This window comes from Notolepis coatsorum (genome assembly GCF_963971535.1).
Source record: "Notolepis coatsorum genome assembly, chromosome: 1".
NCBI classification, from domain to species: Eukaryota; Metazoa; Chordata; class Actinopteri; order Aulopiformes; family Paralepididae; genus Notolepis; species Notolepis coatsorum.
Genome location: NC_140165.1, coordinates 301,855,043 through 301,874,157, shown reverse-complemented (window position 1 = coordinate 301,874,157; position 19,115 = coordinate 301,855,043). Strand labels below are relative to the sequence as shown.

General features: G+C 45.4%; 1 protein-coding gene across 1 annotated transcript in view; it reads right to left on the bottom strand.

The window, feature by feature from the left end:
• Positions 1-19,115, bottom strand: part of pitpnm3 (PITPNM family member 3) — a gene marked incomplete at both ends in the record, with an annotated part of 199,018 nt that overhangs the window by 30,515 nt on the left and 149,388 nt on the right. Inside the window, 2 exon segments of the mRNA XM_084310842.1 lie at positions 2,664-2,887; positions 4,498-4,568. Of these exon segments, the coding sequence (XP_084166968.1) occupies positions 2,664-2,887; positions 4,498-4,568 (295 nt within the window).

Here is a 19,115-nt window from a genome sequence, read left to right as displayed (position 1 = left end):
CTGTGGACACACTGTGGTAGTGAAAGGGTTAACCTTCTGTAGTGTGTAGTAGTGAAAGGGGTTAACATTCTGTAGTGTGGTTGTGAAAGGGTTAACCCTTTGTCCTTTGGCAGTGAAATGGTTAACCTCCTCTATTGTCACAGTGAAAGGGTTAACCGTTTGGTAGTGTGGTAGTGAAAGGGGTTAATCCCCAATACCCAAATGTATCCCGTCTCCCCTGATCAATCAGTCACCACCCTTTGTCTCTCACCCCTCCTTCAACCCTCTCCAGCCCTCCCTAACTCACATAAACCCCCACCCCCCCCCCCCCCCTCCTTCAAACCTCCACCCAATCTGTCCTAACTCACCTGGCCACAACCCACTTTCTCTTGGTATAAAGGCCTATGTTAAACATGATTCTGGGAGCTCTTTTGGAGGATACTAGGCCTGCACCTTCCTGGAGTCATCCAGCATAACTCTTGTATTTCGATACTCTGTTTGAGTTCAATAAACCTGTATCTATATTTGACTGAGTACATCCTTGATCTGGTTTAAATTCTTCCACAATTCCACTTGGCAGTGCCCTAAACTTCAAAGGTTCTTTCTGTCAGGGGCTATGTGACACCGTATCCAATATTAATGATGTTTACCTCTCCATTGGATCCTGAGATTTGTCCATTGGGTAACTTCACTCTTAAAAATAGTCACGCTATAAAATTCACAGAGATTTGACTAGGCATTGCTAAAAGAAATGTATTGCATTAAAATGGCAATCCGATGCCCCAGTGGCAATTGGAATGTGGCTTTCTGAAATGAATAGCTGTATAACCCTGGATCTTTTATTGGTTGAGGAATGAGAGTAAAAACCTTTTATGAGATATATGGCAACCATTTATAGATCACATTAACCCTTTCACTACCACACAACAAAGAGTTAACCCTTCCACTACCACACTACAGATGGTTATCCCTTTCACTAGCACACTACAAAAAGGCTTAACCCTTCCACTAGCACACTACAGACGATTAACCCTTTCACTACCACACTACAAAGGGTTAACCCATCCACTACCACACTGCAGAAGGTTAACCCTTTCACTAGCACACTACACAGGGTTAACACTTCCACTACCACACTGCAGACGGTTAACCCTTTCACTACCACCCTACAAAGGGGTTAACCCATCCACTAGCACACTACAGAAGGTTAACCCTTTCACTAGCACACTACAAAGGGTTTAACACTTTCACTACCACACTACAGAAGGTTAACCGTCTGTAGTGTGGTAGTGAAAGGGTTAACCTTCTATATGTGTAATAGTGAAAGATTGAAAAAGACAATATGAATCACCAACCACTACCAGTAGCCTAGGAGGCTACACACCATCGTCTCCCTCCACCTCGCCTGCTCGTCTACTGCGAACTGTGTTGCACTACAGCTGAAGATGTGCTCAATGGCGACTTCTGAATGAGCCTTGAAATCAGGGAAGCGGTGGAGACGGGGAGCGACTGCTGGGAGTGAAGTTGCGGGAAGCCACTGAAGGGTATCAAGCGTCCTAAGCATCCCTGTCACAAATACCTGCGTGGAGCAGCTGTTCCCCCTCATGACTGGTGTGTGTGTGTGGATGGGGCAGAGAAATCGATGCGGCATGGAGCTCATGAAGTGGGGGATTCAAGTCAAAGCGAATTTCTCTGACATACCAAGAGTTTTATAAAAAAAACTGCATCTGAAGGCTCTACTAGAAGCAGCGAGAAATATAATAAAGTGCTCTCTGTGTAGCTCAAATCTTTGTCTCGGATGAACCAAAATTGTGTTTAGGTTTTTGATGCCTCGATGCTCTACAGAGCGATTGAGAAGGTCCTTTGTTCCTGCTACGGTTAAATTCTTTAACGAACACCGCTAGCTCTAATGTTGAGAGGCTCTCTTCTTCTCTTCTTTTTACTGTGTTATGTAACTTGTACTGTTATGTTACTCGTACTGTATGTGTTGAGATGCTCTCTTTTTCTCTTCTTTTTACTGTGTTATATAACTTGTACTGTATGTTATTGTTTCTTGTTTGTGTATTTGTATTGGCTCTGGTGGCAAACCATGTTTCCCCTCTGGGATTAAGAATAAAAACCATACCATACCATACCATACCATACCATACCATACCATAATTTATATCTGCCTACAATGTTTTTCGCCACAAAATAAAATACAAATAAAAAAAAGAACCTTCGTACTGTCTTTTACAATCATGCACTTTGCTACTAAATAATCGCCCTTGCTATATTACGTAGCCTATTGCGCTATGTGTGCTAGTGTGCATTTAAATGGCTATATTTAGATCAAGGCTTATTACACATTATGTAAACATTATTCCTACGCGTAAGAGTATCCACAAATATCCCGAAAAAAAATCCCACATGCTGTCCGTCCTCTCTGCCACTCACTTGGTCATCAGAGAGATGGAAAAAAGAAGAGAAAAAAGAGAGCCCTTCTGCTGACCTGTTGTACAGAACTTGTAAGTCGCTTTGCATGAAATAAATGACAAATTGTAAATGTATTCTGTTCTATAGTGTTGGGATAGTTGACCTACGTAGCCTAGTGTGCTTATTGTGCTATTGTTATTCTTACGCAAGAGTATCCACAAATGTCCCACAAAAAGTCCCACACGTTGTCCTCCTCTCCGCCCACTCACTTGGACATCAGGGAGAAGGCCTCGGCGCACACGGCCGGGCACGGCACCAGCTTGATCGTCACGTGTTCGGCGGCGGCGGTCTGGAAGTGCGCCCGTGCCACCTTCTCCAACACGGAGGCCAGCGTCTCCGTGTCGCCCGTCTTCGCGCCGGGGTCCCCGCCCGCCGTGTCCAGGATGTTGCCGCCGTGCACCACGAGGAGCAACACGTGGATCTTACATTTCTTCTGCGGAGGGAGAGAGAGGAGGAGGAGGGAAGGAGAGGAGAGCAGAGCGGGGGTTCGGAGGGAGAGAGAGAGGAGGAGGAGGAGGAGGAGGAAGGAGAGGAGAGCAGAGCGGGGGTTCAGAGAGAGAGAGAGAGAGGAGGAGGAGGAGGAAGGAGAGGAGAGCAGAGCGGGGGGTTCAGAGGGAGAGAAAGGAGGAGGAGGAGGAGGAGGAGGGAGGAGGAGGAGGAGGAGGAAGGAAGGAGAGGAAAGGAGAGCGGGGGTTCAGAGGTAGAGAGAGGAGGAGGAGGAGGAGGAGGAGGAGGAAGAGAAAAGGAGAGCGGGGGTTCAGAGGGAGAGAGAGGAGAGGAGGAGGAGGAGGAGGAGGAGGAGGAGGAGGAGGAGGAGGAAGGAGAGGAAAGGAGAGTGGGGGTTCAGAGGGAGAGAGAGGAGGAGGAGGAACGAGAGGAGAGCAGAGTGGGGGTTCGGAGGGAGAGATGAGGAGGAGGAGGAAGGAGAGGAGAGTAGAGCAGAGTGGGGGGTTCGGAGGGAGAGAGAGGAGGAGGAGGAGAGGAGAGGAGAGTAGAGAGGCAGAGTGGGGGTTCGGAGGGAGAGAGAGGAGGAGGAGGAGGAGGAAGGAGAGGAGAGTAGAGCAGAGTGGGGGGTTTGGAGGGAGAGAGAGGAGGAGGAGGAGGAGGAGGAGGAGGAGGAGGAGGAGGAGGAGGAGGAGGAGGAAGGAGAGGAGAGCAGAGCGGGGGTTCGGAGGGAGAGAGAGGAGGAGGAGGAGGGAGAGAGAGGAGGAGGAGGAGGAGGAGGAGGAGGAGGGAGGAGGAGGAGGAGGAGGAGGAAGGAGAGGAGAGGAGAGCAGGGGTTCGGAGGGAGAGAGAGGAGGAGGAGGAGGAGGAAGGAGAGGAGAGTAGAGCAGAGTGGGGGTTTGGAGGGAGAGGAGGAGGAGGAGGAGGAGGAGGAGGAGGAGGAGGAGGAGGAGGAGGAGGAGGAGGAGGAGGAGGAGGAAGGAGAGGAGAGCAGAGCGGGGGTTCGGAGGGAGAGGAGGAGGAGGAGGAGGAGGAGGAGGAGGAGGAGGAGGAGGAGGAGGAGGAGGAGGAGGAGGAGGAAGGACGAGGAGAGGAGAGCGGGGGTTCGGAGGGAGAGAGAGGAGGAGGAGGAGGAACGAGAGGAAAGGAGAGCGGGGGTTCAGAGGGAGAGAGAGGAGGAGGAGGAGGAAGGAGAGGAGAGGAGAGCAGAGCGGGGGTCGGAAAGGGAGAGAGGAGGAGGAGGAGGAGGAGGAAGGAGAGGAGAGGAGAGCAGAACGGGGGTTCGGAGGGAGAGAGAGGAGGAGGAGGAGGATGAGGAAGGAGAGGAGAGGAGAGCGGGGTTCAGAGGGAGAGAGAGGAGGAGGACGAGGACGAGGAATGAGAGGAGAGGAGAGCAGAGCGGGGGTTGGGAGGGAGAGAGAGGAGAAGGAGGAAGGAAAGGAGAGGAGAGAATAGAGAACAGGTTGGGGGGGGGGGGGGGGGGGGGGGGGGGTTCAAGGACCGGCGTTGTTTATAAGAAAGCCAGAGGGATTGAATGCACTGTGCTGCTCATGATTGACGGGTGGTATATACTTCAAGGAGCACTCATTGTCTTCCTACCTCCATGGCCTCCAGTCCTTCAATGCTGCTCCCGGGAGCACAGTGCGGGCCTCCCAGACGGTAGAGACTCTCTGGATAGGATGGGGGGGGGGGGCAATGAAAAAAAAGAACAGAACCTTGAAGGAGATATAGAAACAGCGAGAGACATTCAGAGAGAACAGGGGGAGGCAGAAAAGTCATTACATTGGAGACCACTTCACCGAGATGCACTGATAAACGGAGAGGTGCCGTTATAACCGAGGAGAGGCTTATCGATCGAAAGAGTTAACCAATTTCAACATTACTAATGCCTTTCTTTTCATTCCCTCTCTAACTGGGAGTCACTGGATCCTCTGTACCCTCGAGCGTGGATGTCATATGATTCAATACAAGTCAATACTGACAGTGCAGACAGTAGAGCGGGGGGGGTTCTAGTCCAATGGGAGCGGCTGTCACCACGGTAGCACACTCGCATAATTGGATTCCACCCTTGTCAGATGCAGTCAAAACAACGCACCTCCTCACAAGGCCAGGAAGGGAGACGCGTCTCTCCGTTCACCTGTGTTGTCTGCAGAGAGCATTTCTCCGGGTAGTGTCTGTGGCCTATCACAGGAACCCTGCCAAACTCATTATGGCTTCCAGAAGCTCCTGCACGCGCTGGTGTCTTATTCCTGAGCCCTGCTCTCTCTCTCTCTCTCTCTCTCTCTCTCTCTCTCTCTCTCTCTCTCTCTCTCTCTCTCTCTCTCTCTCCCCCATCGTGCCTCTTTCTATAATCTCTCTTTTTTTGTCTCTCTCTCCTCCACCGTGCCTCTCTATTTTCTCTTTCTCTCTCTCTCTCCCATCGTGCCTCTCTCTATTTTATCTCTCTCTCTCTCTCCCATCGTGCCTCTCTATTTTCTTTTTCTTTCTTTTTTTCTTTCTTTCTCTCTCTCCCATCGTGCCTCTCTCTATTTTATTTCTCTCTCTCCCCATCGTGCCTCTCTATTTTCTCTCTTACTCTCTCTCTCTCTCTCTCTCTCTCTCTCTCTCCCATCATGTCTGTCTCTATTTTCTCTCTTACTTTCTTTCTCTCTCTCCCATCCTTGCCTCACTCCGTTTCTCTCTCTCTCTCTCTCTTGTCTTTTTTTTTTGTCTCTCTCTCCTCCACCGTGCCTCTCTATTTTCTCTTTCTCTCTCTCTCCCATTGTGCCTCTCTCTATTTTCTCTCTCTCTCTCTCCCATCGTGCCTCTCTATTTTCTTTTTCTTTCTTTTTTCTTTCTTTCTCTGTCTCCCATCGTGCCTCTCTCTATTTTATCTCTCTCTCTCTCTCTCTCTCTCTCTCTCTCTCTCTCTCTCTCTCCCATCATGCCTCTCTCTCTATTTTCCCTCTTACTTTCTTTCTCTCTCTCCCATCCTTGCCTCACTCCGTTTCTCTCTCTCTCTCTCTCTCTCTCTCTCTCTCTCTCTCTCTCTCTCTCTCTCTCTCTCTCTCTCTACGCCCCTGCCCCCCCCTAGTTGTTTACGTTCTGCTCTGGGACTGGGGCTGGGAGCCAGGGGAGTCTCCATGCAGGCTGCTGTCAGCTCTGCTCTGCTCTCCTCAGCTCCCGCCCCTCAGCCTGCCAGCCTGTCTGCCCACAGCCTGTCACTCAGTCTAGATCCACCTCCTGCCTGCCACCAGTGCCAACTCAACACACACATCAGAGCGTGGGCACATCAGAGCACACCGCACCACTCCGGTCACAAAGGAACAGCAAAAAATAACATTCTTTGTGAAAGTGGGCTGTGCAAGTGATTGTTGTTTTATAAAGCTTTTTTATGCTGTGCAAACACAAAATCTTTTAAACTGTATCAATAAAGAACATTCATTGGCCTTCGAGAGTGGCTGAATATTTCAACCCTTACAATATGAACTAAACAAATTGACTAAAAATAACCTCTGTCACAGACAGTGTTCTGGCCAATGTCCTATATTGAATGAATGGCTGCCAAACGCATTCAGAACAGCAACTACCGTAGGGACTAAACACCGCCCTAAATGGAACAGGTCAGTGCACTAAGAACAGTGTTCCAGCAATTAAAAAAGTGGATGTGTTAAATGATGCATGGGGTTCCTTTTTTTTTTTTTTTTTTTTTTAAACCCGCACACCCTAAGACTAATAAATGGTAAATGGACCTGCATGCTGCACTTCATCAAAGCACTTAACAACTTGTGCCTCACACACATTCACTCACACATTCACTCACCCATTCTCTCACACAGTCTCTCACACATTCACTCACACATTCACTCACACATTCACTCACACAATCACTCTCACATTCACTCACCATTCACACACACATTCACTCACACATTCACATCACCCATTCACTCACACATTCACTCACTACATTCACTCACACATTCACTCACACATTCACTCACCCATGCACTCACCCATTCACACACACATTCACTCACACATTCACTCACCCATTCACTCACACATTCACTCACACATTCACTCACCCATTCACTCACACATTCACTCACTCACACATTCACTCACACATTCACTCACACATTTCACTCACACATTCACTCACCCATTCACTCACACATTCACTCACACATTCACTCACACATTCACTCACACATTCACTCACACATTCACTCACACATTCACTCACACACTCACACATTCACTCACACATTTACTCACACATTCACTCACACATTCACTCACACATTCACTCACCCATTCACTCACACATTCACTCACCCATTCACTCACACATTCACTCACACATTCACTCACACATTCACTCACCCATTCACTCACACATTCACTCACACATTCCACTCACACATGCACTCACACATTCACTCACACATTCACTCACACATGCACTCACACATGCACTCACACATGCACTCACACATTCACTCACACATTCACTCACACACTCACTCACCCATTCACTCACCCATTCACTCACCCATTCACTCACACATTCACTCACCCATTCACTCACACATTCACTCACACATTCACTCACCCCATTCACTCACACATTCACTCACACATTCACTCACACATTCACTCACACATTCACTCACACATTCACTCACCACACTCACACATTCACTCACACATTTACTCACACATTCACTCACACATTCACTCACACATTCACTCACCCATTCACTCACACATTCACTCACCCATTCACTCACACATTCACTCACACATTCACTCACACATTCACTCACCCATTCACTCACACATTCACTCACACATTCACTCACACATGCACTCACACATTCACTCACACATTCACTCACACATGCACTCACACATGCACTCACACATGCACTCACACATTCACTCACACATTCACTCACAACACTCACTCACCCATTCACTCACCCATTCACTCACCCATTCACTCACACATTCACTCACCCATTCACTCACACATTCACTCACACATTCACTCACCCATTCACTCACACATTCACTCACCCATTCACTCACACATTCACTCACACATTCACTCACACACTCACTCACCCATTCACTCACCCATTCACTCACCCATTCACTCACACATTCACTCACACATTCACTCACCCATTCACTCACACATTCACTCACACCATTCACTCACCCATTCACTCACACATTCACTCACACATTCACTCACCCATTCACACACACATTCACTCACCCATTCACTCACCCCATTCACTCACCCATTCACTCACACATTCACCACCCATTCACTCACACATTCACTCACACATTCACGTCGACGGCAGAGGCAACCATGCAAGGAGGCCAACCCGCTTGTTCGAGGACACTTTGACATGCTATGGGGAGGAGCCAGGATTGAACTGGGAACCGTCAGATTACCAGTCGACCGCTCTACCTCCTGAGCCGCAGCCATGTGACATCATGCCAGACTGTACCAAGAGGGTAAAGAAAAAAAAGAAAAAAGTTAACCGGTCCTTTAGTTTAAAGCACACTCACACATTTAAAAATGATACAGAAAAATGTCAGTTATGTTTTCCAGCCAATACCAAGTTCAAATTTGATCTATTACCGTTTCTGACCAGTATAGAATTGGTCCGTTTGGGGTTATTATTAGTGCTTCCACCGTGCTTCCACTCTGGTTTCCTCTCAAACCATAAAAGACATGCATGCTACATACAGTATATACAGTACTCCTGCCATACTTGTGAATGCACAATTCTGATTTCCACCAAACTCGACAAATATGTTATACAATAGTAATATATGCCTTACAATAGCGAGGAGGCCTGTGAAGGTCTGAGTCATCCTGCCTCATGGTGGGAGCTATTCTCATGAAACTAAAAAACATGAACTACTCCTGAAGGGCTGGGATTAGCGGCACGGTCTAAAGGCTCCTCTGGTTATAATTAGAGCTGGAGTGGTGGGTCCCCGGGGGCCTGCACTGTGGCTGCCCACGGCTCCTACAGCAGCTAGGACGGGTTACATGAGAGATACATACCTGATATGTGTAAGATAAGATAAGATAAGATAATAATAATAATAATAATAATTTTACATTTACAATTACATTTGGAACAAATCTCAAAGTGCTACATGAAAGGAGATAAGATCATTTTATAATATTTAGTTTTTATATATATTTAGTTTTTAATAATTGTAAAGGATAGGCAAAAATAAGCATGTGCTTCAGCCTATTCCTTTTTTCGGTCATTGAGTTTGGATTTTGTGTGTGAGCTTACTTTGAATTATGTACATTTGTGATTTTTCTTTTCTTTTTTTCTTTTCTTTTGAAAGTCCACACAAGTGTGTTTTTGATTGATCTGTAAACAAAGACTGAAAATAAACTATTCATCATCATCATCATCATAATAAAATAAAAATGAATAAAACAACCAATGAAATGAAAGAAACATTCAGATCACAGTTACAGTAGCTCTAGACAGCAAAACAAAAAAAAACATATCATGTTTACATCAGTAGGTTCAGTTAGGCAAATGCCTTGTTAACACTTTGATCGCCATGGTTAAATTCATAATTTACCATCCCTAGCCAGCTCTATTTGTCTATGGAGAAGTTCCCCTTCTTTGCAGGGCTATAACTTTTTAAATTGTATTGCTAAATTGACATTATTATGGCCCATTCAATGTCCTATATATATTGTTCAGGGTGTAGCAACGTTATACCTTTTCATTCACATATTCATACTAAAATACGGTCTAAAGTATAAGTATGTTTTTATCGTTTTCTGCAGCTTTCTCCAGAACTTGATTTATAGCCCCAAATGCATTATATTGATGATGAAATACAGTTTGATAGCGATCGGTGCCAGATAAAAAATTTCAACTGGAGGTACTTCTAGACGTTACTACGTATCATCTGATGTTGACCGGATGGGCGGGGGGTCGTTTATAATTCCGTGGGCAACGTTATATCATTCATCTAGGGTGGGTCATATGATCATCAGATCAGTTAGTATAGAAGACGTTAGAAAATAATGTTGAAACTCACCGTACCTTCCTCGCGGCGTTGGGCGATCAGCTTGGAGTAGATATTTTGCTATTATGGGATGTTGATCTAGATGAACCATTTCCAGGTTGTATAATACTATATACGTCCAAATAACGTTGTTTATTGAGTTAGGGCGAGCGATTGATTATCCAGTGTGTCGAGATGGAGTCCGGCTAACGATCGCGAGTGCCCGGACAAAATATGGATGAGCACTTCCTGTTTGGCGCGTCACTTCCTGTTGGCCGATCTGCCGATCGGCCACCAGATGGCGCTCTTGAACCGTTAGACAGTTGAGTGGAGCTCAGCAGTATATCTCAGGTCCCCGGAGGAGAAATATGATTTCGATCACAGATTTTTGAAATATTGATATCAAAGACGTGGTACGGCGTCTTCGGCAGAATGAGCATGGCGGGGAAAGACGAGTTACGGCGTTCCCGGCGATTAAAGTGTTAAGATATTCCTTTATTGATCCCCTTGGGGAAATTCAGGCACCATAGCAGCATGGGGGTACAGGTATGGGTATGGCAATAGTAGAAGACATAATTACAGGCAATACAATTATAGTACAGTAGAAAAGTTAAAATAGGCAGTGTAAACAATATAATTAACTCTGAATATACGCATCTGAGCAAGTAGGCAGTGTAATCAAAGGTGCAGATGAGGGTCTGTATCAGTTGTATTATACATTACAATATGGTTACAATAAACACTAAAATCTAAATATATACTATGAGTAAGTAAAGTATACAGTATACACAGGTGCAGTATACATAAGGTACCCAAACTGGCGTGATATACGCCATTCGTTATGCGTAGTCCGTGCAGAGTATAGGTGGGAGTCAGACATTGTGTAACATGTAACCAGTGTTATTTTATTAATCGCCTTGGGGAGATTCAGACGTCATAGCAGCATGAGGGAGGGGAGGTGCAGGCAGAAGTGGTAATACGGATAGACTGACATAGAACCTATAACATATAACATATAGAACATAGTAATAGTTATAGTGGTGATAGTGATGATAGTAGTGGAAAGGCAGGATGCATTCAAGTCAGTAATAATAGTGATGATAGTGTAGAGTCCATGCAGTGTTTATTATTAAGAGTCTCAAGTTCACCAGCTGTTAACTCAATTCAGCAATTGGCAGCAGTCTGTGCCCACGGTTGTGGCACGAAGGACTGGCCCAGGCAGTTTGTGGTGTGTCATGGGGGGATACGTCTATGCCTGGCTGAATGTGCTCCTCATCTTGGCTAGCTCCTCATAGAGGGGGTGGGAGGGGTTTTCCAGTATAGCATCCAGCTTTTTCCTCGTCCTCCTCTCTGACACCACCTCCAGTCGAACAAGAGGACGCTGGCTACCACAGACTGGTAAAACAGTTACACATGTTGAAAGAGTCTCCTCAGGAAGAACAGTTTGCATGCTCTGTCCCCTCCTGTAAAGGGCCTTGTGTTGTCTGACCAGTCCAGTCTACTGTTCAAGTGTCCTCCCAGGAACCACTAGGGCTGTCTTAAATACTTCGAAGCTTCGTTCGATGGGCATGGGATTCGAATATGAAAATAAAAATCGATTATAAAAAATAAAAGAAAATAAAGAAAATATGATTATTATTATCTTCTTTTTTTGCAAAATCACCTCTCTTTGTTAACTACAACAAGCAATGCTGTTTGTTATTTAAGATGATGTCGGACTCGACACTGACAGATTTGAGTTCATTGTGCTGCTTTTATAAAGCCTCAAATGACGGCTTACAATATTTCATGAAAGTAAAGTGTTTTGTTTGTCTAAGATTTAAAAAGGTTTAAACTTTACAGCACTGAGAAAGTTGAACAAAGTGCTGTACAAGTCCCCCAAAAAAAAAAAAAAAAAATTAATCTCGAAGCTTCGAATTAAAATCGAATATCGGCCCGAAGCTTAGAATTCCAAAAAAAAAATTGAAGGTCAGCCCTAGTCTCCACCATCTCCACCTCCTCCCCTCGTATGGTGACAGGAGTAGGGGGCCTCTTCTTGCCTCACCAAAAGTCCACCACCAGCTCCTTGGTCTTGCTGATGTTGAGTTGCTGTCTCACCACCCTACAAAGGTCTCCACCAGGGCTCTGTACCTATCCTAATTGTTGTCTGTGATGTAACTGATGATGGAGGATCGAGTTGTAGCAGAAGTCGGCAGTGTAGAGGGTAAACAGGGAGGGTGACGGCACGGCTCCTTTGTGGGCACCGGTGTTGCTCACCAGCACATCTGACTGGCTGCCCTGCAGTCTGACGTACTGTGGTCTGTTGGTGAGGTAGTCTGTGGTCCAGTCGCATCGCCGTGAGCTTCTTTGCTAGCCGCAGAGGCTGGGTGTTAAAGCCGCTGGAGAAGTCGAAGAACATGATTCTCACTGTGCTGCGCGGCCTAGATGATGGCCTCTCCAGGTGCATGTAGGCTCTGTGGAGCATGTAGATGTAGATGATGGCCTCTCCAGGTGCATGTAGGCTCTGTGGAGCAGGTAGATGATGGCCTCTCCAGGTGCATGTAGGCTCTGTGGAGCATGTAGATGTAGATGATGGCCTCTCCAGGTGCATGTAGGCTCTGTGGAGCAGGTAGATGATGGCCTCTCCAGGTGCATGTAGGCTCTGTGGAGCATGTAGATGATGGTCTCTCCAGGGGCATGTAGGCTCTGTGGAGCATGTAGATGTAGATGATGGCCTCTCCAGGTGCATGTGGGCTCTGTGGAGCATGTAGATGATGGCCTCTCCAGGTGCATGTGGGCTCTGTGGAGCATGTAGATGTAGATGATGGCCTCTCCAGGTGCATGTAGGCTCTGTGGAGCATGTAGATGTAGATGATGGCCTCTCCAGGTGCATGTGGGCTCTGTGGAGCATGTAGATGATGGCCTCTCCAGGTGCATGTGGGCTCTGTGGAGCATGTAGATGATGGCCTCTCCAGGTGCATGTGGGCTCTGTGGAGCATGTAGATGATGGCCTCTCCAGGTGCATGTGGGCTCTGTGGAGCATGTAGATGATGGCCTCTCCAGGTGCATGTAGGCTCTGTGGAGCATGTCGAATCAGATGATGGCCTCTCCAGGGGCATGCAGAAGAAGGCGCAGCTCATTACAATTACGAAAGATATCATCTATTGCAATCATTTGAATTAATTTGTAACCTTTCCCTTTTGGCAAATACATATAATCTTCTATTTCCACCAGCTATATTTATGAGCAACCTAAATGACACACAATCCATTAGTTTGCTGCCGGCAGCAGCTGTGAGCACCAGGTTGTTGTGGAGACACGGGGGGGAGAGAACTGTACTTATCTCATCATATCTGAGACACCAAAGGGCTCATGATAACCCGTGACTATAAATAAGGCGTTTGTTTGATATGGAAGCGGGGCTGACGTAATCATCCTTCTAGCACGCGCGCGCGGGGGGGGGTACGAAGCAGCCCCCTGCGGTTATGAGACCGAGAGCCTCCGCTTGAATATACTGATGAATATACCCAGAGAGGGTCCTCTGTAGAGGGCTGCAGGGTGCCAGGATTCACCACACAGCGCCACTTCTTCTTCTGGTCAAGTCCGCCGCGCTCGGGCACCACAGCCTGTAGTCGGCTACCTACAGTAAATCAGGAGATCTCACCAGCAGGAGTAAAAGATATCTATGGAGAGAGGGAGTGCGGCAGAGACGAGAGAAAGAACGGGGGGATGGGGCAGGAATAACGCCGAGGCGATGAAATGACTATAGAGCCATACGAGGCAGGGTAGAGAGTATGAAACTCGTGGAAAAATGGGACTATTGATCTATTGTTGCTCAGATCCCTTTGTGCGATTCTGTCTCTGTCACTGTACCTTTAATGTCATTCCACCATAAATCCACTTAGAACATTCTGGGTTTTCCACCCCCTGCCACGGCCAATTACAGGCATTCGGCTTTTTCTCTCTCTCTCTCTCTCTCTCTCTCTCTCTCTCTCTCTCTCTCTCTCTCTCTCTCTCTCTCTCTCTCTCTCTCTCTCTCTCTCTCTCTGTCTCTCTCTCTCTCTCTCTCTCTCTCCCCTTAACTCTGGTCTCTACGACAACTGCCACACTGAGAGATTTATATCGACTGAGATAAAGCAGATAGGGACGAAGACAAGAGCGCTTAAGAGGAGAGAGAGAGAGAGAGAGAGAGAGAGAGAGAGAGAGAGAGAGAGAGAGAGAGAGAGAGAGAGAGAGAGAGAGAGAGAGAGAGGGGGAAATGGAGAGACAAACGCTAAATCCAGACAAAGCACATAAATCTACTTATGCACACGTACTGTATAACAAAAACACATGCACACACACACACAGCGCCAAACAATTTAGCGTCTAACGGGTCATATGCTTAGGGTCGCATTCCAATCTCACAGCGTCTCCGGAAAGAAACAGACTAAGAAATGATGTAAACTCCATGATCAAAACAGCAAAAAAATATTTCATCAATGACAAAACCGAGGAAAACAAAAACAAACCACGTGAACTTTGGAAATTACTCAATAACCAACTAGGCTGCAGTAAAAAACTTAAAACCAGATTCTCAAACATAAACATAAAGACGGACAACACGCTCATCACAGAAAAGCTGGATGTAGCCAATTACTTAAATAGTTTCTTCACAAACATAGCCACAACACTGGTAAATAAACTACCCTCCCACTCAGGGCATTATGGGGTAGAACACATAGTAGCATACTACAAGAACCTAGGGGTCCACAAAGACGACTTCAAACTGGAAATGGTAACAACAGATGAGGTACTCAAAAAACTGAGCGCCCTCCAACCCAACAAGGCCACTGGCCATGACAACATCCCCTCCAAATTCCTCAGAGACTCAGCAGCCGCCATCACCCCAGTCATCACACACATAATAAACCTCTCCATAAAACAGGGACACGTCCCCAAGGACTTCAAAATTGCGAGAGTGACCCCTCTGCACAAAAAAGGCAGTAAATTAGACCCAGGCAACTACCGCCCTGTTTCTATCCTTACCTCCATCTCGAAAGTCATGGAAAAAAATGTATACGAACAGGTCGAAAAATACCTTGCGGAAAAAAATCTAATCTACGAATTCCAATCTGGCTTCAGAACATCCCACTCCACTGACACATGCCTTCTCTATTTAAACGACCACATCAAACAAGAGGTGGACGCGGGCAAATACTGCGGCATGGTCATGCTGGACCTACAAAAGGCCTTCGACACTGTCAATCACACCATTCTGATTGACAAGCTAAAAGCAATTGGTTTTGATAGTCTATCAGTGAGCTGGATGCAATCCTACCTGGAGGGGAGAGAGCAGATGGTGGAGGTAAACGGTACCCTATCCCCCCCCCTCACAGTAAGCTGTGGTGTTCCACAAGGAAGCATACTAGGTCCGCTACTGTTCCTAATTTATGCAAATGACATGTCGTCAGCTTGTGACTGCAACTTGTTCCTGTTTGCGGACGACTCAGCCCTGCTGGTCTCTGACAAGAACAAGTTACAGGTTGAAAAAACCCTCAGCTCAGAACTAGGCAAAATCTGCATATGGCTCGCTGATAACAAACTATCATTACACATGGGCAAAACAGAGTCCATTCTCTTCGGTTCAAATAACAAACTCAGCAAGACCGACGGCTTCTCAGTTACAGTGGGTGACAATATTGTCACAAGGAAAGAAGATATTACCTACCTGGGTTCCATCCTAGAGGCAAATCTTTCCTGTGACAAAATGGCATCCAATGTAATAAAAAAAGTCAACCAACGAACTCGATTCTTGTACCGGATCTCCTCACTGGTAAACAAGAATACCCTGAAGACTCTAGCAGGAGCACTCATTCAAGGGTACTACGACTATGCTTGCACCTCATGGTACCAAAGCACCTCAAAGGCGCTAAAAACAAATTACAAACATCTCAAAACAAACTGGTCAGACTACTGCTTGACCTTACTCCTAGAACCCACCTCACCCCTGCCCACTTTGACAACCTAGGATGGCTTAGAGTAGACGACAGAGTACAGCAACTTGCAATGGGCCTGGTCTACAAGATACACTACACGACCAAGGTACCCATGTACATGACAAAATACTTCCCAAAGGTCAGTGAATACCACGATCACAACACCAGAGGGAGCTCCACAAATCATGTAAAACCCAGATTCGGCTCAAACAAGGGACTAAACACGTTTCGCAATTATGCCACATCAATGTGGAACGCCCTACCCAAAGCTGTAAAGGAATGTGAATCACTACCCACTTTCAAAAACACTCTCAAAAAACACCTAAGGGAGACTGCAACTCGAAACTGGCCCCTGTAAATGTCCGAACACAACCCCCTCCAATGTACAGTAAATTACCAAGTATGGTCTTGTCAATAATCCATACAGTTTTGTTTGTACAGTTGTACAGTGTCCCCCACCCACCCCTCCTACCCAACCCCCCCCCCCCCCCCACTCCTACCCAACCCCCCCCACCCACCCAACCACCTCCAATGTACAGTCCCCCCCCCACCCCCACCTACCCAATCCAATGTATAGTTTCTACGTCAAATGTATATACTCTTTTTTTTTCTGGACTCTTTTTGTATCACAAACAGTACTGTAATTGCAAATCTGGTATGTCATAAATGTATAGATGTAGCAGTACTGTCTATCTGTATGTCATGTATGTCATATATGTTACGATGAATTGAAAATGGGGGACCCTGATGTAAACAAGACGAAAGTCTTTCTCTGGTCTGCATCCCCTTAACAATTGTATGTATTGAGCTGTACTGTACTGTACCCATTCTGCAATCTGTTAATAAAGTTTTCAATCAATCAATCAATCAATCCAAGGACAGCATGTGTGTGAGAGAGAGAGAGAGAGAGAGAGAGAGAGAGAGAGAGAGAGAGAGAGAGAGAGAGAGAGAGAGAGAGAGAGAGACTACGTTTTCCCCATAATCCTACAGCTTGTTCAAGTCCGCACACTGAAAGGCAGCCTACATTATAGATAGAGTGAAAGAGAGAGATACCTACCCATTATATCTGTGATGGATTTAAATGTACCCCTCCAACTGACTTTGTACACAATTTGTAAGACGCTTTGGATAATGTATCCCTATCTTACTGCTTCTTTTTATCCCCTTGTCCGTCTCAGTTTGCTGTCATAATGCTGTGTTGTGAATTAAAATAAATATGGATTTGAGCCTTTAGAGAAATCCCCTGCTTGTTGCAAGTGCGCATCTGGGTGAGAGAGCATGACTTAGAGCAGCGGTTCCCAAACTTTTTTGGCCGTGCACCCCCTGTCACCTCCCGACCTAGCTGACGCACCCCCCAATGGGTTTCTGTTAGAAAAAATTGTTGCTGGTCTCCGTGCACAGATTTAGTTGCCCACGGCAACTATGGATAGGGAATTTCTTTATTTAATTAAAATGTTCACGACAACATGGATGCATGTACTCTGCCAGCATGTTTAATATCCATAATACTAACGGGTTGACTAAGATTTTTATGAAATTTTATTGTAAAAAAAAATGTATTGACCACTGTTAAAGAGCCTACGGGTGTCTCTATCTATCTCAAATCACCTACTCGAGATAGAACCCTGTGGCCACCCGATATCCCCCAGCGAGGTGCTAAACTCGCCAAGTTCTCGGGTCAATTACTATTCCTAATCACGCTTACTTCATAGTCACTAGTTAGTTATATCCAGTTCATATGACATATAAGCGTAGAAGAGTTGTTAACCTCTTCTTTGTTTGTAATAAACAGAATGTATGTCTGGGAGAACTCCTTGCCTATAATAATAATTATTATATCATCATTATCATTATCATCATTATCATTATCATCACCATCATCATCATTTTAGGAAAAGCCTATAATGCTAATCATTTGTAAGCCTGATGATATTACTACTCTTTGAATAAGTATTACTACTGCTAATAGTGTAATATTAGCGTAATAACATTAATAATCATTTGCAAGCCCCATAACCTCCTATCAGTTCGACAGGTCCATCAATCCGTGGCCCGATCGTCAGGCCCTGCAGTGGCCAGACTCTCAGTTTCCCACAAATCCAATGGAGCCCGTCGTACCGGCGCTTGCAAACAACAAATAGTGATATATATATATATATATTATATCCTTTATATAACTTTAGCTAAAAGCAGTAACCAGCAATTGATTTAATCTGTATGGCTTCCAGAATATACATATACCGTGTTACCTCAGATGAACGCAGGGCGCGGCCAGCGTCGTGACACATTGTGATAAAGCAGCTCAATGAAAGCAGTCCACGAATTGGTAAACGTATTTTAACAAAGTTGGTATATTTAGAAAAAGTAAGTTACAAAGATTCTGTCTTGGAAATGTCCAATCCAGTAAAAATAAGTATAAAACAAAACATCTCTCTCAAGCATAGCATAGCACTTTGCATCTAAAAAACAGAGTATTGGCTTAGGGACTCCACTCTGAAAAATAAACAGACTCGGTTCCAGTACATCGCTCAACCGTGTCTGCTGCTATAAGAATGGCAATCAGAAATCTCAAAATCAAAAAATCCTTTAAAAAAGAATAAAAACTAAGAGCTTAGCATAGCTCTTCGAATCTAAAGAGTATTCTTCCTAGGGAGGTTTACTCAAAAATACCCAGGCTAGCTCATTACACCGCTCAGCTAGGCCTGGGGCTACAAAAATCTCGATCTCAAAAATCTAACCCGGAGCAAGCGAGCCGGGCTTTATTATATCCAGGTTCTGCATCATACCAAGACATCCTACCATTGGTCCACAAATACAGCCATGTCATTTTACCAGCCAATCAACACATAATTCAGTAAGGATGAAACCTCCTCCCCTTCTAGTCGTCACAGTAACTGGAGAAGTAACAGATTACTTTGTGTTGGGAAAAACCCTATGTCTTCATCTGTATCTAGTAGGCTAGCAGAGGCCCACAAGGTCATAGGCACATTCCTAAAGGCGAATGAAACAATTGCCCTGAAAAAGTAATATACAATACATGGTCCTTCTAGCATGAATAGCCTATACGCTTATATATATATATATATATATATATATATATATATATATATATATATATATATAATATATATATATATATATATATATATATATATATATATATATATATATATATATTACAGATATATACAGATATATACAGATATATAT